At 43.3% G+C, this 25,158-nt stretch overlaps 2 protein-coding genes across 2 annotated transcripts in view; one reads left to right on the top strand and one right to left on the bottom strand.

The window, feature by feature from the left end:
* The window catches only part of PIAS1 (protein inhibitor of activated STAT 1), a 108,983-nt gene extending 96,295 nt beyond the window's left edge, over positions 1-12,688 (top strand). Inside the window, exons 10-14 of the mRNA XM_087820692.1 lie at positions 1,633-1,763; positions 2,460-2,640; positions 5,937-6,079; positions 7,846-7,883; positions 8,704-12,688. Of these exons, the coding sequence (XP_087676818.1) occupies positions 1,633-1,763; positions 2,460-2,640; positions 5,937-6,079; positions 7,846-7,883; positions 8,704-8,997 (787 nt within the window). The 3' untranslated portion in view covers positions 8,998-12,688. The remainder of the gene's footprint in view (positions 1-1,632; positions 1,764-2,459; positions 2,641-5,936; positions 6,080-7,845; positions 7,884-8,703) is intronic.
* Positions 12,689-15,121: 2,433 nt separating this feature from the next.
* CALML4 (calmodulin like 4) lies at positions 15,122-19,892 on the bottom strand. The gene is made up of 3 exons (XM_016198257.2): positions 19,785-19,892; positions 17,966-18,154; positions 15,122-15,422 (listed from the first exon to the last, which is right to left on the bottom strand). The coding sequence occupies exons 1-3, from the start codon at positions 19,849-19,851 to the stop codon at positions 15,325-15,327; spliced, it is 354 nt and encodes a 117-aa protein (XP_016053743.2). The 5' UTR covers positions 19,852-19,892; the 3' UTR covers positions 15,122-15,324.
* Between the last annotated feature and the right edge of the window lie 5,266 nt (positions 19,893-25,158).

Genomic DNA, 25,158 nt, shown 5'->3' with positions numbered 1-25,158 from the left:
ATGCAGACCATATTAGAGAAAATGAAAGAATTGCAAAACTCTGATTAACTTAAGCTCACCAAAAATGGGGCTTTTTAGAAGTTAGCCTGTTTTTGGAGATTTTCTCATGCCTATTCCCTGCTGTAAGGGCTCCTAAAACTGATCAACAGACTGAATGAATAGCAGTTTACTTTGTTTTTTCTATTTCCTCTGAAATACTTCTCTTTATATTTCTTGTCCACCTACGGCATCATGACAATCTATGTTTTTAACACTCGTGTGTTTTATTTGCCTTACCAGACGGATATCTTGGAACATTCCTCTGAAATCTCCCATATTCTTTAGCCTCCTTTTTGCCACTGAACAAAAAGAAATTGTGAGAAAGGATCTTCTTGATATTTCCTGTATTCTCTAACAAAACACTTAACAGCAGCTTATCTGTAGTATGTGAGAAAGCATAGGAGTCTGAAGGTGTAACATGAGGAATGAAATACATTTAGCAATACAAGGAAGAGTATCCCAGAGCTTGAAGGGTGTTAGACCAATCACAGGGGGAAAAGTAAACATGTAACTTAATGTTTTAGGTTTAATTTTGCATAGATAACTGATCACTAGTAAATCTGAATTGAATAATAATATTTTACCAACTCTGTATATTATATTGCTTTAGATCCCCATCAATTAGGATTTTTCTTTGTTATTCTAAAAGTCATACATACATACATATATATATATATACACATTTAAAGAAGAATTGGAAAATGTAGGAAAGTTAAAAGGCTTTTGTGGCGTTTTATTTTCACAATTGTGATTGCGCAATATTAATAATTTTTATCCAGTTTCATTTAACCTTATAACCTAAGAATTTGACCATTAATTTTACACATTTTTTGCAGGTCTCATTTTTTAATATATGCATGATATTTATCAGGAGGCTAAACATTGAATACATGTCTTATATGTATTGTTCCAGTTTATCCAGTAAGATATGCTTATGTTAGGCAGTTTGGACTGTGTAAAAAAGGTATAAAGAAGAAAAATATCTATAGTGTCACCACTTAGAGTTACATGCTATTTCTATACCACATACACACAGAATTTTTTATTTTTTTATTTTTTTAAATATATCTTTATTGATCTCAGAGAGAGGAAAGGAGAGGGAGAGAGAGATAGAAACATCAATGATGAGAGAGCCATTGATCGGCTGCCTCCTGCACGCCCCCGACTGGGGATCGAGCCCGCAAGCGGGCATGTGCTCTGACCAGGAATCGAACCCCTATTGCCTGGATCCTAGATTGACACTCAACCGCTGAGCCACGCCTGGCTGGGCAAGAATTTTATTTTTAAATGTAAGGTTTTCTTTTTTTGCCTCTTCCCGCTTTCTGTGAACGTTTTCCTGTATTAAAAAATGTTTGGGAACCTTGTTTTTTCATGGTTACGTAATATTACTTTGCATAAAGATACCATAGTTCAAGTAACTATTTTCTGTTTAGCCCTAGGTTTTGAGAACAAGTATAACATATGTGGTCCACTTTCTTCTTTCTCATTTGTACTTTACCAAACGTAGAATATCTGAGTGTTTTTTGAACAGTAATAATTCTAATCTACCTTCATTTAAAATGTGATATTCAAAGGACAAATTGTGTTTTATAGCTTGTTTATGGAAATCCTAAAGTACTGTACAGATTGTGATGAAATACAGTTTAAGGAGGATGGCTCTTGGGCACCTATGAGATCAAAAAAGGAAGTACAAGAAGTTTCTTCCTCTTACAATGGAGTTGATGGTGAGTGTTGGTTTTCCAAAAGGATGGGGCAGTCTTCCTGCTGTTACAATGTTCAGATTTTATAAAAACTTCTCAGCAGTTTATGGATAGCTCAATAACTCTTACTAAATTATTGAGGAAATGTTCAGAAGTAGCAAAGCTCCTTTTAAACTCACTTTTACCAGCTTTGTTAAAATTTTGTGGTATAAGATTTCAGAGTAACATAATTTAATAAGTCTTTGTAAAGTCCTGCTTTTGAAATGGTATCCTTTTAAATTTTTAACAGATTTGGTACAGATTTGTGAGCATTCTTTTATTTACTTTCCCTCCCCCTGGCGTTTAGTATGTTTTTGCTGGAAAGAGGCTATGACTTTAAAAACGTTACCGTAGCATTTCTTAAGTATTTCAGGTACTGTACAGGTAAACACAGACAATATATAGCCTTTACCCTCAAATTGCTTTTATTCTGAAGTGTACAATACATTTTGACTGTCCTGGTTCAGAATTATTTTTCCAAAAAATTCTTTAACAACCAATACTAAATCGTAGTTTTAAGTTTAGGTTAATAGAAACAGAACCACTGTTTTCTATTCTCTGACCCCAGCAATATTGTAAGTTAAATTATTATAACTGATTGATTAACCCATAAGCACACTGAGAGAAAAAGAGAGGTGTCATAGGTCTTTTTTGCCTTGTGTTTTAATCATTCCCACACAGGATGCTTGAGCTCCACACTGGAGCATCAGGTGACTTCTCACCACCAGTCCTCAAATAAAAATAAGAAAGTAGAGGTGATTGACCTAACCATAGACAGTTCTTCTGATGAAGAGGAGGAAGAGCCATCTGCCAAGAGAGCCTGTCCTTCCTTATCTCCAACATCACCACTAAATAATAAAGGGTAAGTGCCAAGACCTTAAAAAAGCATCATTGTGAAAATTAACTTTGTAAATAGGATTAAAAGTTCTTCCCAACAAAGTGATTATGCATGATGGTAAAACTTACCTTAGCAATCGAAGAATAAGTTGCATTTTTCCTGGGTGTGTGATATTCTTGAGGGGTTCAGATAATGCATTAAAGAGGTCACTTGGATATAGAATTCATCATACAGTTGGTCTCAAACTTTGGTGTACATCAGAATCACCCACAGGGCTTATTAAAACACATTGCTTCCGTACCCACCCTGTGTCTGATTTAGAAATAAGGACTGAGAAAATTTATATTTCTAAATTAAGTTCCCAAGTGATCCCAATGCTCATAGGATTTAGAACACTTACTCATTCTGGAAAGGATATACTGTAAAATTAACCCTCGGTAGGGTGTTTCAAGTAGAAAGCAGAGGAAGACCAAATAAATGCTTCCAACCTGCCTCAGAATATGTAAGGCTGGCAGTAAAAGAAGTCTCAGACTTAAGTTGCAGCACACTTAATGCTTTCTATTTTGCAGACTCATTTCCCATTAGTCTCATATCAATAATAATGTACCTTAGTTATGCTTCAGTTCAGTTCGTGAAACACTGTTATCTGTTTTATGTAAGATATTCTGTGCTAAGTAAACACGGGTGATAATAAAATGAGTATGTACAGTCTTAACCTTTAAGGGTTCAACATTTTGTAGAAGATGGTAAAACAAGTAGCCAATTCTCAGTGAAAAGACTTTATGCTTTGCTGAAGCACACTAGTAACTCACTAAAGGTTAGAAATAGATGTGCTCCTTTTTAGGTATATATCAGGAGAATTACACTGCTTGTTGTAACCGAATAGGAGCTATTTTAAAAAATCTCCAACAAATGGTAGTGCCTGAAGAAAGAATGTAAGTGAAAGAGGGAAAGTCCACAGAAAGCATTGTTAACAGATTTCAGGGTTCAGGAAAGTTAATACCAGACCAAGAGCAGGCATTTCTGTGCTTGGAATCAAATTATTTTCAGGTTTGGTATTATTTGATGAGATAAAACGATCTTCTATTTGAATATATTTGCAGTTACTTGAAAGATTAAGTAGCAACAATAAAAGCATAATTGTCATAAATATAGCTCCTCACTTGTTAGAGGACTTCTATTTTAGGAATCTTCATAATATAATCAAACATAACACAGGATGGATGGTATTTTCACTCTAGAGTAGCTTATCTCAGTATACAGACAGAAATAAAGACATTAAAAGCAGTATCATTATTCTAAACAAAATGAATATTTAAACACTAATTCTACTTCAAACCCTACTTTATGAACATTTTTACCTCTGATTATATATGTAAACTATGTAATAATTTTACTGTCTGAATATATAGTTTTTTTTCTTAAAGGAAACTTTTTTGAGTGTTTAGAAACCTAATATTTCTTCTTTGGATATTTACTTTGCTGTTTCTCCAAAAATAGCTTTGTTTATTATATTTGGAAAATTACATTAGATGCATTAACTACTTCCTGAGCTTCCCAGTGCATAATTAAACCCAGACGTAGTATTTGCAAATGCCAGATCTTTCTCTATATTCAGATAAAACAAGGAACCTGGAAGTTTTTGACATTCTGAGAAGAATAATGCCATATTCAATACTAGTCGCCATTTTACAATAATGGCTAGCCAATAAATAGAAGCCTAAAGGCAGCATATTGCATTTGTTACTGTGTATTGTAAAGGGTGAAATGCATTTCAGAATGTTACCACAAAATTGAATGAAAAGGAACCAGGCAGGAATTAGAAAGGAAAAAATCAGTAAATGTAAAAATCTTCAGCCACTGACTGTTTAGTATTCATCCAGAAATTTCCTTTGCTGTTTGGTTACCAAGATGTTTTCAAAGACTAGCATTTCAACTGCCTTCTCTCTTGTAGTCCCTTAGGCATTGTCAGAGGAGACAGCTAATGGAAAATGGTACTTTTTATAGATATAAGAGGTTTAATTGTTTCCATTAGATGAAACATTTTTATGAAGTGGATGAGAGTGTGTTTTATGCTTCATATCCCATTCATAAAATGTGGTAAATGGTCATAACTAGAGCTCCATTCCAACCTTACCATCTTTTTAAATATTCTATACCATTGAAATTGCATCTCCACGCACTTTACATGAAGTTTTAAGTAAAAGATAGCCTCTTTATGCCTCCTTTTTTCTTTATTTCCTATTATTTATTTACATACCTATTAGCCTCCTAATGGTTGGGATACCATATGATCCTTGTGCTTGCATTCAGGACTATTAGAATTCTTTTTCTTTTCAAAATCAATCAATTCTTTCTTTTCTTTTTCCTTTCTTTTCCCCTCCTTTTTGCTTTTTGCCTAATTTTTGGCAGAGAAAAAATTATTTGACTACTCAGCTACTTAAACATTTCACTCTATTCCAGAATCCCACTTTTTGTGTATTTTTTTCTTTTCTTTTTCCAGTTATACCACTCTCCCTTTAAAAACTCTCCACACCTGTTCATTTTGGAGCATCTCTTCTCCTTGTCTTACTGTCTTTGTCCATTCAGCAGGCCTTTTATGCAAAGAGTGTGCTGGTGACTGTGCCAGGCATTGGATATACCAAGATAAACAGTATACCTAGTTTTTGTTCTCATGAAGCTTACAAGTCTTGGGACCAGCTGTTAACTTCACTGCTCAGATTGTTACATCCCCTAGTCTTGTCTATATGTGTTTTATTTGCAAGGACTTACGTATACTTTTTACTAGCTGACCTTCCAGTGCTTATTTTTAAAAGGTTTCAGAATCTCATCTGCTCTAGATACATTTCAGTCATGTCTCGTTGAAGTAGCTCAGCTATGCCTTCCCCTTGCATTCTGAAAGTATAGATGATGAGGGTCCTAAGACAGCATATGATTTATGAATGTTAGATACCATTGCATCCATCCATTTATCCCAGTAGCCTCTGCAAAGTGCTGTTAAATATACAGATTATTTCCTAATTAAGTCAGCCCTCTGAATCTGTAGGTTCCGCATCCACGGTCTACAGTTGGTTGAATTCACAGATGCGGAACCCATGGATATGGAGGGCTGGCTAAATAACTTGAGCATCCGCAGCAGATTTTGGTATCCGTGATGGTTCCTAGAACCAATCCCTTGTGGATACCAAGGAACAACTGTAATTATAATAGTCTAAATTATATATTCCTTTTGTTTTTATTTTTAGCACAGAAGTATTTGTTTGTTAAACTTAAAAGTTCAAATGGCTGGTGAAAATTATGCAAACCTTTTCTTCTTCTAGCATATTAAGTCTTCCACATCAAGCATCTCCAGTGTCCCGCACCCCAAGCCTCCCTGCTGTAGACACAAGTTATATTAACACATCCCTCATCCAAGACTACAGGCATCCTTTCCACATGACACCCATGCCTTATGACTTACAAGGTGAGTCACCGATTCTTCTATATTGTCACATAGTATTATGAATGCCTTTGATTTATATAGTCTTCTAGGTCAATCTAAGGAAGAATTGAAAGATTGGGGAAACAGGGGCTTGGACCTACAGAACTGGTCATAAATAAATACAATTCCAGTTCCTTGTTTGTGCTTTCATCAGGGCCAGTGTTTTACCACCAGTGGTAAAACTAATGCAATGATCTTTAGGTTTTGTGAACTTCAAAGTAGTCTACAAGTTGTTTTTGGATGACTTCTTATATGCTGATTTGAATTTAGATACTTATGAAATTATTTTTTGTTCCCTGAATCCAGTTAAGATGCAACAGATAACTGTGTTGTATTATCTTTTAGATAATGCAGAATCGAGATATTGCAAGGTTTTAATTTTTGTTCTAGTGAAAGGGAGTCTTCTTTTTTAAAGTAGTTTAAAATGTCATTATACTCATTTGTACAATGTATTTTGAGTTGATAATAATCATTGTCAAAAAGAATTCTCAGTTTTCATATGTCTTTATAATTTAATAATTTGAATATTACCCATATAATTTAAGAACATTTTTCTTTTTTATTAGAAAAAGACATACAGGGTCATTGTAGAAAATTTACCACAAAACGCAAAGTAGAGGTTTCCCTCTGCCCCTCCCCATCAGAAAAACTCAGGCCACTGGCAAGGATTCTTGGGAGCTGAGGTAGTTGAGTGGATTCTTAGTGACTGTAATGAAACCCTACTTCAGCTCTGTCCAGTAGAACTTTCACAGTGAGGGAAATGTTGTAATCTACTGGGCAATACAGTAGCTACTAGCCATGTGGTTATTGAGCATTTGGAATGTAGGTAGTGTGACTGAAGACTGAATTTTTTGTTTTATTTAATATTAGCAAATATAAATAGCCATATCATGTTATTAGTTGCTGCTCTGTTGGACATTGCAGCCCTGTTTTTCAGTTAGCCCATTATAGGTCTTCATGTTATAATTTGTTCTAGTGTAGTCAGTAGATGGACCCCCAAATATTTGTGTTGCTATCATATTTTTATCTGTCTTTGTTTGCACTTTTCCCCAAGTTCAAGGCATATAGATGTCATAACAAGGCGTTTCAGTCACATTGTTTTACTTGCTCTTCATTGCATTACACACTGGGCAATAGGGACAAGAGTGCGAATTGGAAGGGGCAGGCCTGCGATGACTCCCTGGCAGCCAGGGACCAGAGCTGATCCTCTGTAGTAGCCACTCCAACATCGGACACCCCCTCACATTTCTTCCCCTCATGCCAATGGAGACTCTTGAGTCAGAATCTAGTACAGGTAGTGACAGGTGAGCAAATTTGAGAAAGAGAAAGAAAATCTGTGCTATAACGTTCTTAACTTCTTTCAACTTCAAACTTTATCATTCACAAACATGAGGGCAACGGTATTACATACCTCATGAGGTGCTTGTGAGGAGTAAGTTAGAGTAGCTTGAAAAGTAACTGAAGGAGTCAATGAAAAGTGCTATGTCAGTTCAGTGCTAGATCCAACAGGGCAGCAATGCCCAAGTCTCACAAATGGAGTCACAGGGAGGGCAAATCATCTCTAAAGCAACTTCAAGCTTAGTAAACTAGAGAAGGGATGTAAAGCATTCAACTCAACTCTTCATGTTTAAATAAAATTGTAAACGAATTAGAATTAGCACTTAAAATTTGTATTTATTTTTGAAGTATTGGGGCCTTTGGGAGACTTTTGTTTTTCAAAATTGAGATAATTTTTTTTCCCCTCACAGGATTAGATTTCTTTCCTTTCTTATCAGGAGACAATCAGGTATGTAATATGAAAAAAATTACTGTTATTTTAATATTTATTTAAAAGTATACTATGTAGCCAAGAGAAAGAAAATAAGTTTCCTTAGAAAATTCAGAGTAGTCATACCCATTACTGTATTGTTAAGGTTTTAAGAATTTAAATAAAAATTTCTTTGTCAGCTATGCCTGAGTAGTATTAAGGACAGTATATCTATTTGTTGATTTCCAATACTGTTTTAGAAAGAAACAGGGCAGTAAATCATATTGACAAATTTTTTTCTAATCCTCACTCAAGGATATGTTTATTGATTTGAGAGAGAGGAAGAAACATCAATCGGTTGCCTCCCTTACATGCCCCATCCGGGGATTGGCCCCTCAGCCTAGGTGTGTGCCCTTACCTGGCACTGAACCCGCGGCCTTCTGGCCCACGGGGTGATGCTCCAGCCAGCGGAGCCGCCGGCCAAGGCTTGACTGAAAAATCCTTGGCCAAATATCTCCGTAAGAGAAAGAGGGTAGACTATCCTCTTTTCTGCTACTTCTGAGCGTGTGCCAGTTTGGAAATAAGAGTTTTGAAAATCTCTTGCAATACAAATTTAAAACAACAACAACAAAAAAACAATTAAAAAAAATTTTTTTTGTTTCAGATACAAAAATGTCTCTCAGAATCAGTGATGTGATCATTTCACAAGGCTGTTTGATTTTGCAAAATGTTTTATTAAATATTTGAAAAACACCAGATCCTCAGAATATATTAAAGTTAGGACTTTGTTCTGCTGAGACGAAAGCTTATGAATTTATAAGTATAATTAACACTTGTTTTGTCTTTTTCCCCTCCCTAGCATTATAACACCTCCCTCCTCGCCGCTGCAGCAGCAGCAGTTTCCGATGATCAAGACCTCTTACACTCGTCTCGATTTTTTCCGTATACTTCCTCACAGATGTTTCTCGATCAGTTAAGTGCAGGAGGCAGTACTTCTCTGCCAACCACCAATGGAAGCAGTAGTGGCAGTAACAGCAGCCTCGTGTCCTCCAACAGCCTAAGGGAGAGCCATAGCCACACTGTCACAAACAGGAGCAGCTCGGACACAGCGTCCATCTTTGGCATCATACCAGACATTATTTCATTGGACTGATTTCCTTGCCCCTGCTGCTCTCATCCCTACCCCAGATTAAGTGAACTTGGCAGAAAGAAGAGAACTTTGTGCTGTTTTACCTTATTCTGTTTAGAAAAGTACACAAGCGTGTGTTTTTTTCCTTTTTTTAGGGAAAAAAAATTAAAAGAAATGTACAGAGAACAAAACTATATTTTCAGTTTTACTTTTGTATATAAATCTAAGACTGCCTGTCTGATAAAACACTTGTTTAAAAAAAAAAAGCAAAAAAAAGGAAAGAAAAGGAAAAAAAAGAAAAAAAACCACAAGTACCCACAAACCACCTTCAGTTCAATTTTCTGGATTCTGAAGTTTTTTTTTCATTTGTCCTATGGTTTTGGTTTTATTTTACTTCAATGGCATTATTTTATTTGCAATAACAAAAGGAATTGCATGTATGAAGTTTTAAATTGTGGGCTTTTCTTTGTTGTGGGGAGGGGGCTGAGGGGATAGTTTTAATTTCCATTTTCTAAAAATGACAGACTTGGATTCCGTTTGTGTGTGCATATTTTATTCAGCGTTAAGTTATGAATCTCATCTGTCCCACTGCATTCCCTGTGTATTTTCAGGACATAGCTTGTGGGTGTGTGGGTGTGTTCAGTGTGTGTGTGTCTGTATTTTTCTGTCATTGCTGTTCCTTCTCCTCCCGAGTTTGCATTCGGTTGATAAATAAGTTGCCTGCTTCTTTCAAAGTGCTTTGAAGGTCTTGAACTCACGTAGGAGCATCTTTATTGACTATCCTAATTGCATGTTCTCCATCACAGATTCTCCCTTATTTGCTAGATCCCCCTGAGAATATGTTTTTAGAGATTGGAGTAAAGCTGTCTGGGTAAGGAGTAGGCTTAGCAGACCTGTGAATAATACACTTTAGTTCTTTATTCTAAACTTGGAATGCCAGTATTATATACTTAAACCAAGTCTGTGAACACCTGCTTTTTTAGCTACAGGGTAACAAGTCTTCATGTAAGATCTTCATACCAAAGTAGGAAGTAAATATAACTTAGAAAGCCCTGTTGGGTGTCTTGTGCAGCTGATGGAGGTAAGATTACATCACCTCAAGAAAGAAAGTCAATTATCCCAAAAGTATATTCTCTTCTGACAGTGCAATGCACCACACATGTCAGTCTGTAGAAATCTGCTATCTGATCAACAGCTGAAATTCAAAATAGGCTTGATTCTTACTGGTTCTGAGTGTACTTATTTTCTAAGCTATCTTGTTTGCTTTACTTTTTACACCTTTTAAAAGACAAACATGACATAGGAAAGTCAGGTTGGTTTTTTTTAGAATTCATGGATCAGTCTAATCTGTTTTTAATAATGGAACATGTAAATATAATGAAAACTGTTTTCAGGAGATGAATGAGGGTTGGAGGGAAGGAAAAGTGGTTCTACTTGTATTCCACAATCCTCTTCAGAGAAAGTGGTTGCGTTTTCCAGGTAATGACTGAAGGTATGGGAAATATTTTTTAGCTGATTGAGAGGTTTAGCAGATTAAACAGAAAAAATAAAGAAGGGGCATCACGATGACCAGTTACCCAGACTAGGCTTTTGTATCACAACTGTTAATGTTCTCAGAGCTGATGAAGGACCGACCACCTTTGTGTATAAAATTGTTGTTTTAAACCTTGCAGTGGTAACAAAATGACCTACTATAATCCAGGTAGGCTTCAAGATGGCTGTATCTTTGGTTGTATGATAAAATTATGGTTCACATGACTATGTGGCATCTAAAAATACTATGTTTCTTACAGCATCTCTCTGCCACTAAATTGTTGACTTGAATTTTGAAAAGTTGGTGTTGATATGTATATGTGTGTGTGTATATATGTATTTATAGACAAGTGTGTGCGAGTGACAAATATAGTCTTCCCCAACGCATGTGTATTCCACACATACATGGCTGAGTTAGTCACTAAACAATTCGCAATAAAAAAAGATTTTTTTGATTAAAACAGGAAATAGTTAAGTATTAAAATGAATCTGGTGTTATGATGAGTAAATACTTTAAGAATTCGCATTGCCATATTAACTTAGGCTAATATCTGTAGATGCCGTAAAACTATTATGATATCTAATAGTATCATAATTTGTGTCTAAATTTGGATTGGGATAGAAATTACTTAAATTATGGGGAATTGCTTTTTATTTCACATTGCAATAGGGAACATTTTTATTGAACTACATAAGGTAAAATGAATAGTTTTATTTGTTTTTTTCTTTTTCTGTCATTGGTGTTAGTGGTCTCAATTCTGATCAATAGCTTTGTGTAGGATGTTGAATTATAAACTCTTTGAATAATCCAGTTGAAAACCCATCCCTCGACTCTCTTCAGCCCAGTTTTGGGGAGGATTCATTTCCCCTTAGTGTCCTGCATTTTACCAACCCACGAGAAGAATGGGTGATAGGGAGAAGTAAATGTCTGTTTAGTTAGTGGCTTTGGTCATGTCTCGACAGGAGAAGCTAACCATTCATTTATGTCTTTATTTTAGTTCCTTCTATTCTAAAGGAGTTTGTTCCCTTCGGTTCAAAATGTTGGCATTAGTAGTAGCTATTACTGTTGTTCTCATGGCCGATATTATTAGACTTTTGTGATCTGTAGTAACTATTAGGAGAGTCATGAACTGCATCTTTATCTTCTAAGTGGTTTTTTTTTTAAAGCACATAGTCATTTCATCTCTGTTTTCCTTAGCCCCCCCTCACTCCCCCACCCATGACAACACTGACATGCTGGTTGTGGACAAATACCCATTGACTCAGAATCTTGAGGCGAGTTGTCACCGTCCCCCTTGCCTCCGTCTTTCATAATAGGTGGCATATGTTTGTGTTTCTGTACAGTACTGTATGTGTGTGTATCACATATTTGGTGAAGTAGCTGTTTGACTAGCAGGGTTGAAGTGGCTTTTAGTTATTTTTGTGGGCATTATTGGACACACCTTTTTAAAGCAATCTGAACTTTAACCATGCCACACTTGGTTGACTAATTTATTTTGAACATTAAAATTTTTCTATATTAATTTAGACATCATCACAGCCCTGTATCGTTACCAACTTAGGAAAGATTCACTTAAGCTTTTGAAAAATATGATATCTTGGCAGATTTTCCTTTGAGTCAAATGTCTGAAACTGAATGAAAATATATCCCAATTTTAATTTCTAATTGTTGAAGGAACATTGTTTTTAAACAGTTCCAGTTGTTAATACATAAAACACTTCAAGATCTTCAGGACTTTAGAGCACATTTGAAATTATTTCAGTTAAGAATTTTCCTTTTTCGATACATGTTGAATTTTGTTTTTTAATTAAAAACACCACCACCACAAAACTTTGATTTCAGAAAGAGGGAGGGAGAATAGCTGGTGGTCCCAGAGTGTGCTGCTGTTAATTGTTTAATTAACAAAGGGGAAAATGTATATAAACAGATATAAAAGTTATAAATTCCATAAACTTAAATCTGTGATTCATTGCCTTAAGACTTTCTCTCTTAGAATTTCCATACCGCATGCCAAACCAGTAAAATGGCTTTTAAAAATGTATAGTAGACCAATGTCAGTTTGTATAAAAGTACCAAGTGAAGATATTTATTACATGCATTGGAAAAAAATTGTTTACCTATTGAATGTTACCTGTTTATGTAGAGCTCTTTAGATGTAATAAAAGAAAAGCCTTCAGTTAATTTGTGTTCTGTAAAATACACTGCTGGGTATACAAGGGGACAATCTCTAAGAGAAAGGCGATAAGCTTTGTGCTTCCAAAGCACCTTTCATCCAGAGATTTCAAAGCATGACAAGTAATTCTTTTGCAACATGCTTTGAGGTAAGTAATGAATGTACAGCCCTCATTCCCCTTATTGAAGTATGGCTAGCTTTGCAACAAACCACAGCTTCTGTTTAGTTTTAAATCTGTTTAATAGTCTGCAATTTGAGAGCTAAGAGCACTCTTGCCTCTTTTGTAGACAATACTAGGTGCTAGGTAAACCAACTGGAATTTCAGGAATGAGCATAAAACCTGGACATGGGGTGGTTTAAAAGCCTTCTGGGGTAGAGGTTTAGATCAGAAGGGATTTTAGAATCCTAGCCACTGAACACCCTTAATTAGGGATACCAAGTCCGAAGAGATGAGCCAAGGTTCTAATGACTACAACACTTAATGTGTTTTTGGCAAGCTGTATTTCAGATTCCTGTTAGGAAAATCACTTTAAAACCATACTTGGGCCTGGCTGGGTGGCTTAGTTGGTTAGAGCGTCATCCTGTACATAAAAAGATTGTGGGTTCGATACCAGGTCAGGATGCATACAGGAGGCAACCAGTGGATGTTTCGCTTCCTCTAAAAAACATCCTTGGGTGAGGATTTAAAAAAACAACCATACGCTGGGCCATTCAGTGATAAAGACGAAAAGGCTTTAAGGGAAAACCCTCATTTATTACCCCAGAACTTCTTGTCCTGTCCCATCTAAATCATAAGTATCTACTGTTTAATCTGGGGTATTCCAGATGGGCTGTGCAGAATTTGCTTCCTAATGTCCACGATCAGTTAGAGACCCTTGAGCCTTGCCTGAAAGTGAAATAAAGCAGTTCTCTATGGGGTGCCAACATCTAAAAGCCCTCAAGGGGATTGACCATGAAAGTAACGAAGTTTCAGCACCTGGGCTCCTCATTTGCTTTGGCTTCTTCTAGGGTCCTGGGAGTAGTCCTACCAAGTCTATTTCTATTTTTATATTCTTGAAAGGCTGCCAAATCATACAACCCCAGACCCCACAAAACCTGGTTCTGCCCCTGCACAGAGTGAACCTATGCTCCCCCGGCTAGATGATCACAACTCCACCTACTTTGTTGTCTGGGCCATTTATTGCCTGTCCTCCACAAAACCCGTCTCTACAGCTCCTAGGAATTTCTACCCTCATTGGCAATTACACTGTTGTGAGATAATTGCACTAAGTCTAACTGACTCGTCCCCTGCAGTTTCCCTTGTGTCTGGCCCTTAAATTTTTGTCTTGTATAATCTCCCAAAAGAAATACCTCCCTCAGTTTGGTTTTTTTTTCTTTTTCTCTTTAGCCACTAAGCACCATTAGACAAAGCCACAGCCCAGAGAGCCCAATTTTGATACATATAAGGATGAAAATCTCTGTACTTGGAGCTCTACACCCCCCCAGCCCCCAACATGCCAGTGTGTGACTCCAACCCTTTTTAGGGCAGTGCTGACACTACCAATGGATCCACAAATTTGATGAGCACACAGGCACCAGCCTGGCACCTCCTGGCTACATGACTCAGCTACTTGACCTGGCGTTGCCCCAGGCAGGGCCGGTACCCCTGCTGCTGTTTCTCATATCGCGGCCATGGCCTGTTACACCCCTTACTACTTTCTGTTAGTCACGGGGAAATGGCTTGAAGCCATGATCGGTTTGACCCACTTGGGCAGACCCGTCCCAGTCTTGTGAATCTCCCTGATAACAGGCCAGGGGAGAGCTGGACGTTCTGACAGGAGCATCAGAAAGGCCTTCGAAGCTCTGCAAGACCTGTGTCACATCTGGTTTCCTCTGGCGTGGGCTGTAAGATCACTCTTCCCGCTGCTTAGCTGCCTTGTTTCACTGGGACTATTTCCACCCTATACTCTGTTTACAAGTGAATCTCCTGAACTGTGTCACTGTGTTGAGGTGGGAATGAGAATCTGTAAGTGGCCCTTTGGTGTTGCAAGAAATGTTGAGAGTTTTTTGTTTGCTTGTTTTAGCTCTGCTTGTTGCTATTTCTCAGCTAGCACTGGTTTTGTGTGGGAAATGTGGAAGATGGTGCCCGCACCCAAATATAGAACATGGCCTTTTGGCTGATTGCCCTCCTTAGCAGAAGGACTACCATGGTAACCCAGGATTGCACAGTGCTCTACAGTTTGCAAAGACATTTTCAAGTCATTGACTCAGACCATTCTCAACAGGCTCCATGAGGTAAGAAACAGGAATCTAACTTCAGTGAAGATCCTGAGGCTTTGAGGGGTGAAATGATTGGCCCAAAGTCAGCTGGGAAATGGCAGAGTCAGGATTGGAACCCAGGCCAGTCTCCAAACCACAGCCTCTTCCTGTGCTGTAAAGGGCTGGACTAATGGCAGTTATTAAAATTAACAAAAATCTTTTATTAAAGTATGCTGATACCATGGCCAAAATCATTATTTTCATTGTTAAGTTACCCTCTCCTACAGTCAGGTAGCATCACTTGCCACTGTACTGTCTCCCTAGAGTGAAAGGAACACTTTTCTTTTTAAAAATTCATCTGTCCGATCTGTCAGGCCCAAGGGAAGCTCCCTTGTACTCTCTTCATTCAGTAGTCGGGCACTGGAATGGCGATCTTGTGGATGAATTCATCATACTTCACTTTGCCATTTGGTTCGATATTTGCTTCTCTGAAAAGATCATCCACTGCAATAAATCACATTAATTTTTCAGTTCAGCTTTACTGCTACATTATAGGATGAGTTCTTGGGGGTTGGGGCTCCCCAGAGGTCTTCCCTGAGTGTCCAGCTGACTGTTCACATAGACCAGGAAACAAGCCAGCAAACAAGACAACCGCCTCCTCCCCCCCCTTGGAGACCACAGATACAATTTGGAGTTCATCGGATTTCCTGCAGGGGCTGGGGGTATTCAGTCACTGAAGCCACCTTGTGGTCTTTTTTGTTTTTTGTGTTTTTTGTTTTTTTTTTTTTTTTTTAAGAAAATGTCCTTTATTTCCTGTACCTATATTTCCAGAAACCTTTATAATGGGTTTTACCTTCCACAGCCCACCCTCCCAGCTTCCCAGCTGCACAGGCACCCTTGGCAGGCTTTCGCCTGCCTCTGGCCCGCTTGCCTTCCCTTCCAAGTTGGCATGCCCCATCCCTAGAGAGGACTTGGTGACAAGTAGTATCTGCCACCATCACCTCTTTTTTAAAAAGTTTGTGTTTGGGGGGTGGGGATAGTGTGAGAGAAAATAAGTTCAGCTGTGTAGGTTACAAAACTGTATTCTCTATGACGGTTGCTCTAAAGAAAGTGCTTCGTTTACTTGTTTCTTCTGGTTCTGGATTCCTTGGACAAAATACTAGCTTGTCCCAGATCTTGGCAAGAAGGGCCATTTCAGCTTATACTTCTCCATGGTGGCCTCTCGGGGTCAAGCTACCTTTGGCTCTGAAAAATCCTGACCCTCCTACAAAAAACTGCCTCACTGCCCTATGTCACTTTCCTCAGCCCTAGACGTCCCCGAGGTGTAATTCTGGAAAGTTAGAAATACCCTGTGATTCTCTGCTTAACCGGCCTCCTTTAAAATGTAATCACTATGCTCTGTGCCTAAGCTGATAGAAACGCTGAGTATTTTTAGAATGTTAAGAACACTAAGTTTTCTTCATGGAGAAGTTTCTACCCACAAGGCACTTGGTTTAAACCATCCCAGTGGACAGGTCCAGCCCCGGCTCCAGTGCCAGTCACTGAGCCGCCTCCTGTCCAGAGAAGGGGCCACGCTGCTGGGTAGTATGGCGCTTCACTGAGCCCAGAAAGAACCAGGGTGCTGAGGCCCCCCATCCCAGGCCTTAGAAGGGAGGCCTCCCCGGCAGCCTTCTCTCGCTGCTCCAAGGATGCTTCTTGGTAAAATTGAAGATTTTCTTTCAATCACCCAGAGTAAAGGATCCCTACTTCTAGTATCATCTTTTCTGTCTCCCCAGCCAAAGAAGGGAAATTGGTCTCCCAGCTTTGTCGGGAACACATTGCCATTCTCTTTGAAATGTTTCTTGACTGGTTAAACGAATGAGAAATATGAACGAGTTTGGGGCCCGTGGTATTACTTTAGACAGAGGTCAGTAAGCATAAGAATGAAAGCCTCAGCTACTGACACTCCATGTGGTACAGAAAAGGCTGAGCAGTGTCCCCCGAGCCGAGAGGGAAGGGAAGGCGAGCCAGTTTCCCTGCTCACGTTAGAACAGCCCACTGAAAGGATCGGGAGAGCCGCCAGCCTGGAAGAGCGGCACTATTTTTAAATGCTGTGCACTGTGCCTGTGTGCCTGCAGATAAAATCTAAGCAGTCGGCTTTATACAATGTCAGCTCTTGGGGGAACCTGAGGGATTGCCTATTGTAACCTCATTTCCCAACAAGGAAACCGAGGAGGGTAAGAGAGGTCAAGAAACCTGTCTGAGGTCCTCCAGAATGAGGAGGAGCCAGGATTCAAATCTAATTCCAACCACAACCTTGCAACCCCTCCACTGGTTTGTTGTGATTTAGCCTTTAAAGGCCCGACACTGTTGAAGCCCTTTTCCTCCACCCAGTGTGTCCTAGCTGAGCCTGCCCGTCCCAACCACAGGCCAGCCCAGCAGCCTGAGAAATCCCAGCCTCGGGCTGCTGGGTGTGGGCTCTGGTGGTGACTCCAGTGGCCGCTGTAACAGGCCCGAGGGGCTAGCAGGCAAATGGCCCAGCATGGGGGTTGCCCTTCCCCAGAAGGCCCAGGCCCCTGGCCTGCTCTGAGGCAGGAAGGCAGGCTGGGCTGCTGAAAGGTACGAGGCAAAGGCCTCTCATGGGGTCCTGTGACTAGCAGCCGCAGCAGAGGCCACCACAGACACCCCGTGGAGGAGCTGTTAGAGTTGGCTGGGTCATGAGGAGAGGGGACAAAGTAGCATCTCAGTTTGGACACCTGGCCTCAGCAGCAACTTCAGAAGACAGCTGTGGCGAAAGAAAAGAGCCTGAGATGGAGGGGGTAAGGGCAGGGATGGGGGGGACACTAAGAGGTGTCTAATAGACCTACGTGCAACTCTCAGCTCTGCTCCCGCAGGCGACTCCATTCACCTGTGTCTTTGTCAGTATAAGGCCATCTAGCCGCAGCCTTCAGGGGCATGCATGAAATGCAGTGTCTACACCGTCCTGGTGGCAGGGATCGGGCTCTGGTGTCCTCCCCCCAACTCCCCAGTCCTCTCCCGCTGTGGGAAAAGAGGGAACCAGGCATTACCTTCCTTGTGGGTGAGCTTCTCCCCCAGTCTCATGAGTTTTGACCGCAGCTCGGACGCCATGATGTAGCCTTTCTTCTCCTTGTCTGCCATCAACATGGCCAGAAGAATTTCTTTCTTCGGGTCCTCTTGTTTTATTTGCATGTGCATAATAGTCAGGAAGGTGGAGAAATCCAGCTCTCCGTTTCTGTCTAGGAGACCCCCAAACGCAGCACAGTGAGGAGAGGCTCATGTTGGGGAAGCCAAACTGCCTCCTGCCCAAACCTTCATGGCCAACTCAAGGGCCACCTAGTTCAGGAAGTGCCCTGATGGTGGCAGTGGTCATGGCGAAGAGGCGGACTCTTCTACTAGGCCCCCATGGATGTGCCTCACTGAGTCCTCCCAACATTCCTCAGGGACTGTGGTCATCATCCCACTTTGCCCACTAAGGAGACAGGAGCTCTGAGAGGGGTGTCACCTCCCAGAGCACTGGCAGGACCAGGATGGAGCACCACCTCCTCTGCTCCCTTCCGGGTGCTTCTCTTGCACCCTGAACTGGGGGGAATACATCTCCGTGTCCACCCCCCCTTTAGTGGCCACCACTGCACGGTCACTAAGATGGACAGGCGGCCCAACCTGGGGCCTCAATCCCCAGTCATTTGCCTTTCCCCTCACGGCAACCACCCCAGGCTCCCCAGCCCATGCCCCTCCTCTGAGCATGCCTGGAGGCCTGGGCTCTGGCCCTGGTCCTGACCCTGACTGGGGTACAACTGCAGGAAATGGGAACTTCCCCTGACCACAACTTCCTGTTTGGAAGAGACAGAAACCAAAGGAAAGCACCGCCCCTTGGAGGTGGAAATGGGATCTCTGTCACTGAGCGCCCCATCCCTGGGCTCAAGGCCTCAGAGGCCCGCCCTGGGCCCAGCCTGACCTTCCCTGGATAGGCTCCCAGCACTGCTGCAGTGACACTCTGATGGGACCTTGGGGTAACCCAGCAGAAGGAGGGAATCCATCTGAGAGATGAGGAAACTGAGGTCCTCCAGACCAAGTGATCTTTCCAGGCCGCCTCCCTTCTCTAGGACAGTCTTTCCTTCCTGAGTATCCAGCTATCAATGCAAACAGCCACCCTGGTCTCTGACACCCCTCTTGTTTTCTTTTAAAAAAACCAACGTGTTTGTTTCTGGTAATAAAAGTCCTATATGTTCCCATTGTCAAAAACACAGGAAACAACAATAAAGGGAATGAAAATCATCCATAACCCCATCACCAGAGAGAACCACTTGGCTATGTTTTGGCTGGGTTTTCTTCCACCCTTTTCTCTCCCAGTGTTGTATAGTTTTTAGAAGGTTAGTCTTTGAAATCAGAAGAATTGCGATCCAACTCTTATTCCACTGTTGGTTTAAGCACTTGGGCAAGTGACACAATGGCTCTGAACCTTGATCTTCACCTGAGAAGCAGCACCTTCTGCATGGGATTGTCTGCGCTAAGCACATGACAAATACTCAATAAAGGGAAACTGTTCTGTCAAAGTGATTTTGGGATCACTGTTAGCACTGTCTTGACTGCAGAGTTGTGATAACCTGGTTGGAAAGCTTAGAGCCCATGGCCCTCTGTGAGACAAGGGTGTCACCATGGCTGTGAGGACTCAAGGAAGCCTGAGTGATGCACAACACACCTGGCCAAATGCCTCCACAGCCCCCAGCTGCCCCGCAAACCTCTGACCTGTTCACACTCCACCATCTGCACTCACCTGTTGGGCCCCTGCCAGGATCCTAGCTGCAGGGCCCAGGGCCCCCACCAGCCCAGCGCACCTTTTCCCCAGCCCTGGCCCAGCCCACTCACCTATTCCGTGAGTCTGCAGGTGCCGCTGCACCTCCCCCGGTGTCGGGCTGGCCCCCAGGCACCTCATCACCACTATGAGGTCTGTGGCTTTCACCTTCCCCCGCTGCTGCTTGTCATACAGGGAGAAGCATTCCTTGTACTCTGCGCACGGCCCAGACGGGAGAATCAGGAGCGCTCCCGCCGCCTCCCCAGCCCCGCTGCCCTCTCTCCCCTCTCTCTCCCCTCCCCCTCGGTGGCCCACTCCCTCTGTCCTTCCCATCACAAATAAAAATACACAACTGCCGAGTTCAATTGAACTTCCAATAAACAATGAACACATTTTAATAGTATATCCCAAATTTTTGCATGGGATACACTTATACTAAAAAAGCATTTGTTGTTTATCTCACATTCAAATTTAACTGAACGTCCTGTACTTTATCTGGTAACCCTGTCCCCTCCCTCTCCTGACTCTCCTTCCTCTTACTCCCTTTCTCTTTCCTTTCCTGCCCCCTTTCTCCCCGCTTCCTTCCCCTTTATCTGCTCCCCCTTTTCTCCCCTCCCACGACTGACTCAAGCCACAGGGACGCTCTCCAGCTCTCTAGGGCCCATCCAGGGAGCCCAGGAGATTGAAGCAGGGCATCCAGACACTCAGAGGACCTTTGCGAAGACAGCTTATGTGGGAAAGGAGCCAATAATGCCTCTGGGTTCCTGAGATCAGAAATCCACCCTGGGCTGTCCTGGCAGACAGTGGCTCTCATATGTGGTGACAATTATTATTACAATTATGGGCATTTCTGAGTCCACTGCTCCAGACTTGCACCTCCAGGCTGCTGAACTCTCAAGCTGCCCTCTGACACAGGTCCTGGTCCTGTTCTTAAAGACTTCCTGGGGGACCCCAGGATGTCCCCCGCCCTGACTAGATCTTGCTTGCAGTTGTCCTCCAACCCTCTCCCTTGATGGGGATGAAACGGCCACAGGAGCTAAGGCCTCTAGAGCCACAGTCTCAGCCCAGTGGAGCAGGGCACCCGCCTGCCTCTGTCCCCAACTCCCAGTTTGAGAGGAACAAAGAGGCCAGCTGGCAGCCAGGGAAGACCCCTGGGCCCTCCCACGGAGATTCTGATCCAAGAACTGGAGGGGGGATTGCTGTCAGAATTGGTCAAAAGCTCCCCAGGTGGAGCCTCTGCTTGGGGGGCGGGGGTGGGGACTATGATTTGACAAGTGAGGTTGCATGCCAGTGATGCAACTCTTTCCAATGAATGTGTTATTATTCAATCTGATGAGTGATCTACTATTAAACTAGTTCTTACCCTTGTACAAATTATATTCATCAAACTCCAACTTCTTTCAAATCTTTAGCACTCCTGATTGCAATAGGGCCATCTATTCTCTTTTTTTTGTACAAATGCAGGGGTTGGAATATTGTTTGATCTTACATTATTTAACACATTGTATGCGGGAAACGTATTTATACGTTTTACGTTGACTGGTAGTAAAGTGCGCAATAAAGACTACCCACAAACAATGTGTTAATAATGGCTGCTTTTAACAACCAGCTTGCAAATTTTCTAAAACTGTACCACCCAGCTCATGCTAGCTAGAGCAAGCTGGCCCTACCTAGCCATGTGTGTGTCACACATGGGCCGCACCAGGTCCAGTGTCAGGTGCATGACAGACATTCTCCTCTCTTCTGTGCTCACAGCAGCCTGGTGAGGTGGTGTCATTAGCCCCACTTCACAGATGAGAAAACTGAGTTTCAGAGGTGATAGGACCCCAGGCATGCTGCCACCAAGGCTCCTGTTCTTCCCACTCCAGCGGGCCATCCCTGTCCAGTCTGTCATTTGTTCATTAAATGTTAGTGGTCACTTTCTTGGTGTCAGTCACTGGGATATAAAGGGAAGTTTGCCTTCTTTCCTTCTGCAAGATTCAGAGGCCCCAGAGGGAGGGTCAGTGAGCCTCAGAACCAGATGTGTAGGGGGACACTGAGGCTGACAGAGACTCCACTCAGTCTTGCCTTGAGGCCTGGGCATGAGAGGTCTTAAAAAACTCCTTGCTCTGGCCCACCTCTTGGGGTAAGAATACCAAGGGGTTTATGGGGAGGTACCCACCTGGAGCCTGCTACCTACTCATCCAATCTTCCTTCTAGACCAAGCTCTGGGTACTCAGAAGTCTGGAATCCCTGCCCAGGTAACCCTGAGCCCATGTCCAGGGCCCTCAGGCCCCCACCTGAGCTATGCTGGGCCTCCCTTTGTCCCGGTCTGGGCCCCCGAGCTCTGTGTAACCCAACTCTTTCCCTTGGCCTGGTGGAAACAGAACTATACACCTGCGAAACTGAAGCCTGCTAGGGGCCCAGCATATCAGGGGACTCAGGGAATAAAGCGATCAGAACACCAAATCTAGGCTTGATGTCAGGGAAGAGGGGACCTCAGAGACCACCTAAGCTGACCTACCACCTTACAGATGGGAAGACTGAGGCCCAGAGAGAAGTGTGCTGCGTGTGAGTGCAGACCTGGGCTCTTTGCTCTGTCTCAGCCAAGTACAAGGGCCCCTTCTCTTGTTGGGCCCTGAGCCCTAGCTGGTTAATTGTTTCTCTCTCTCCATCCCCTATCCCCTGCCTCCTGCATATCCAACTATCGAGTTCTGGGGGAAAATCAAGTGAGCTCCCTCTCTCCTCTCCCTCCCACTTGTAAATCACACTGACAGATGTAACACCAACATTTCTACCTGTGAGCCTTTCCCCCCCTCCCCCGGCCTCCTCTGCAGCAGCTGCCTCTTGTCTGTGGGTGGGCCCACATTTCCCCCTGGCACTTTTTCCCACCAACAAAAACTGAGCAGAGCAAATTGCTTAATGAGACCCATATTTTGCTGTGAGTTGCTAATTAAAGAGCAAACCCAACCTACCATTAATTTGGTCCTGGGAAAGAAACTTGGCCTGCAGCAGACAGAGGAAAACAGTCAGGGAGGGCTCTGTGAACACGCCCCCCCACAGCCCTGTCAGACCCGGCCCAGCAGGTGACACAGACCCTCGCTTACCATCTCGGGCCTCTGGCTGCACCCCTGGGCTCCCTGCTCCCAGGACTGCCTTCTTGGTTTCCTTCCTCCCCACTTCAAGTCGAAAGTCCACCAAGCTGGGCGGAGGGCCTGTAATAAACCCGCGGCTGCCATGGAGACCGGGCCCGGTGCCAGGGGTCAGATTCCAGCTTCCCTGCGCATCTGATGCCCAGCAAGGCCTGGGTAGAGCAGCAGGCTGGATTTTAAGAAAACGGCTGCAGAAAGTCTCCCTCGGGCCTTGGTGCTGCACCAGGAAGCTGATGCGCTGGAGCAAATGGACAAACATTCCTTCCTGGGAGCCCTGGACACCAAGAGGGGTCAGTGACACATAAAAAGTGGGGCCGGGATGGGGCTGTCCTGGGCCCTGCCCTGGGGGTCTTTTTTTCTCTCTCCTGGGACTAAGCGGGGAGCTGATGAAGTGCTACTTTCTTAGCACGCTGTCTTAAGAGTCATCACACACTGTCTTAGAGGCAGGGAGGAGACCTTACCATGTGGCCTCTGCCACCATCCAAGCCTTGGGATGCTTATGGAGAAGGGACAGGCTTTGGTGCTCTCAGGTTGGATTCAAATTCTTTCCCTCGTGCTCATTTGCTGAGTGACCTTGGGATGTCATTGCACTGCTCTGTGCCTGAGTTTCCATGCTGGGCCTCATCACAGGATTTTGAGAGAATCAAATGGCAGTGCATAGCTGGTTCTCAATGTGTCAGTTCCCTTCCCTCCTTCCAGGGATGCTAGGGATGGGGACAGGTGTGGGCCCTGGGGTCTAGGCCCTACAGTGGGCTCCCCAAGGGGCTCAGAGGGAGGCCTCTTGGGTGACTTTCCCAGCCAGGAAGCTTCTCCCTTTTTTCCTTTACTTTCTCTCCCATCTGCAGCAACTTCCTGCAGAAGCTGCTGACTCTCCCTATTTCCTCAGTGGTTTGTGCCGCTTCCCACCCTCCACCACACACACACACACACACACACACACACACACACACACACACACACAAGTGAGGGCAGGGTGGGGCATTCCCTAGAGCTGCTGAGCTGGGCACAGCTGGGTTCTCACCTTCCAGCTCCTTGTCCACAGCTGGGTGGCTGCCTTGTTTGTGGGGCTCCAACTCCAGGGCTCCACGCATTTTGTCAGGACCTGCATGTATGGCCACATGGGTTGTGCCCTGTACACCTGGTCCTGACCTAGGGAATGAGTGGGTCCCAGCGATGGGCTGCATGTGCTCAGAGGAAGATGGACCTCTGGCTAATCTGTACAAGTACATGGACTAGTGGGGCCTGCCTCTGGTCAGTTTCCCCTCCCTCCCTTCCTGACCACCTCCATATGGAAAGTTCTCTTTTCCCAAATTGTGTGTTGAGTCACCTCTTCACACCTGTTTCTAGACCCAATTTCAGCTGGAGGGTTCTGACTCCCTCCTGTTGAGGCTGAGGAGAGGAGAGGCCCACCAGGGTGCAGGAGGCAGGAAAGGAGGGGAACTTCTGGCTAACAGCTTTGTGGGAGAGAAGAGGTGAAGGAAAGCCAGGTGGGACCCTGGAAGGGCAGGGGACAGGGCTGAGGCTCAGGGGAAAGTCTGGAGGGGCCAGGCCAAAGCGCACACTCAGAATCTCCCTGTGTTTGGGAAGGGGCTCATGGGGGGAGACAAGATATTTCCTTGGTTTAAGTTAGTGTTCTGGGGTTTAGGGCCGTGTGCAAGGCATCCCCACTCCCACACCCTGGCCAACTCCTTCCTTAGGCTTTTAGGTGTCTCCAAGAGGTGTCCCTCATCTGTGGAAACACCTTCAGGAGGGTGGTGGCTACATGAGGGCTCACTATGCAAAAGTTCCTCCAGCCGTCTGCTGTCCCTGTTGTGTATATGCTACACTTCAACTCAACAGGGAAAAACAGAGCCCCCTCCATGTCCCTGGGGGCGGAGATGTTCACCTGAAGGGCCCCCCCCCCACGTTTCTGATTCAGTAGGCGGAGTAGGGCGAGAATAGACATTTTCTTTTGCCACCCTGATGTTGCCAGTCTTTGAAAACCACTGGCCTAGAGTTTTCTAGGGGGAGCTAAGCCAAGTGGCAGTTAGGAAGTATTTCTAGCCCAGCTGGCATGGCTCACTGGTTGAGCGTCGACCTATGAGCCAGGTCATGGGGCTTGATCCCCAGTAGGGGGCGTGCAGGAGGCAGCCAATCAATGACTCTCATCATTGATGTTTCTCTCTCTCCCTCTCCTTTCCTCTCTGAAATCAATAAAAACATATTGGGGGGGGGGGGGAAAGAAAAGCATTTCTAGGGAAACATTTCCAGGGAATTGCTCAAGGAGAGCTCTGTCAAAAGGGACATAAATCTCTAAGCCTCTAATAATTCGCTGGTA

This window comes from Miniopterus natalensis, chromosome 1, assembly GCF_054644295.1.
Source record: "Miniopterus natalensis isolate mMinNat1 chromosome 1, mMinNat1.hap1, whole genome shotgun sequence".
NCBI classification, from domain to species: Eukaryota; Metazoa; Chordata; class Mammalia; order Chiroptera; family Miniopteridae; genus Miniopterus; species Miniopterus natalensis.
The sequence above is the reverse complement of the archived record's forward strand: the minus strand, read 5'-3'. Positions and strand labels throughout refer to the sequence as shown.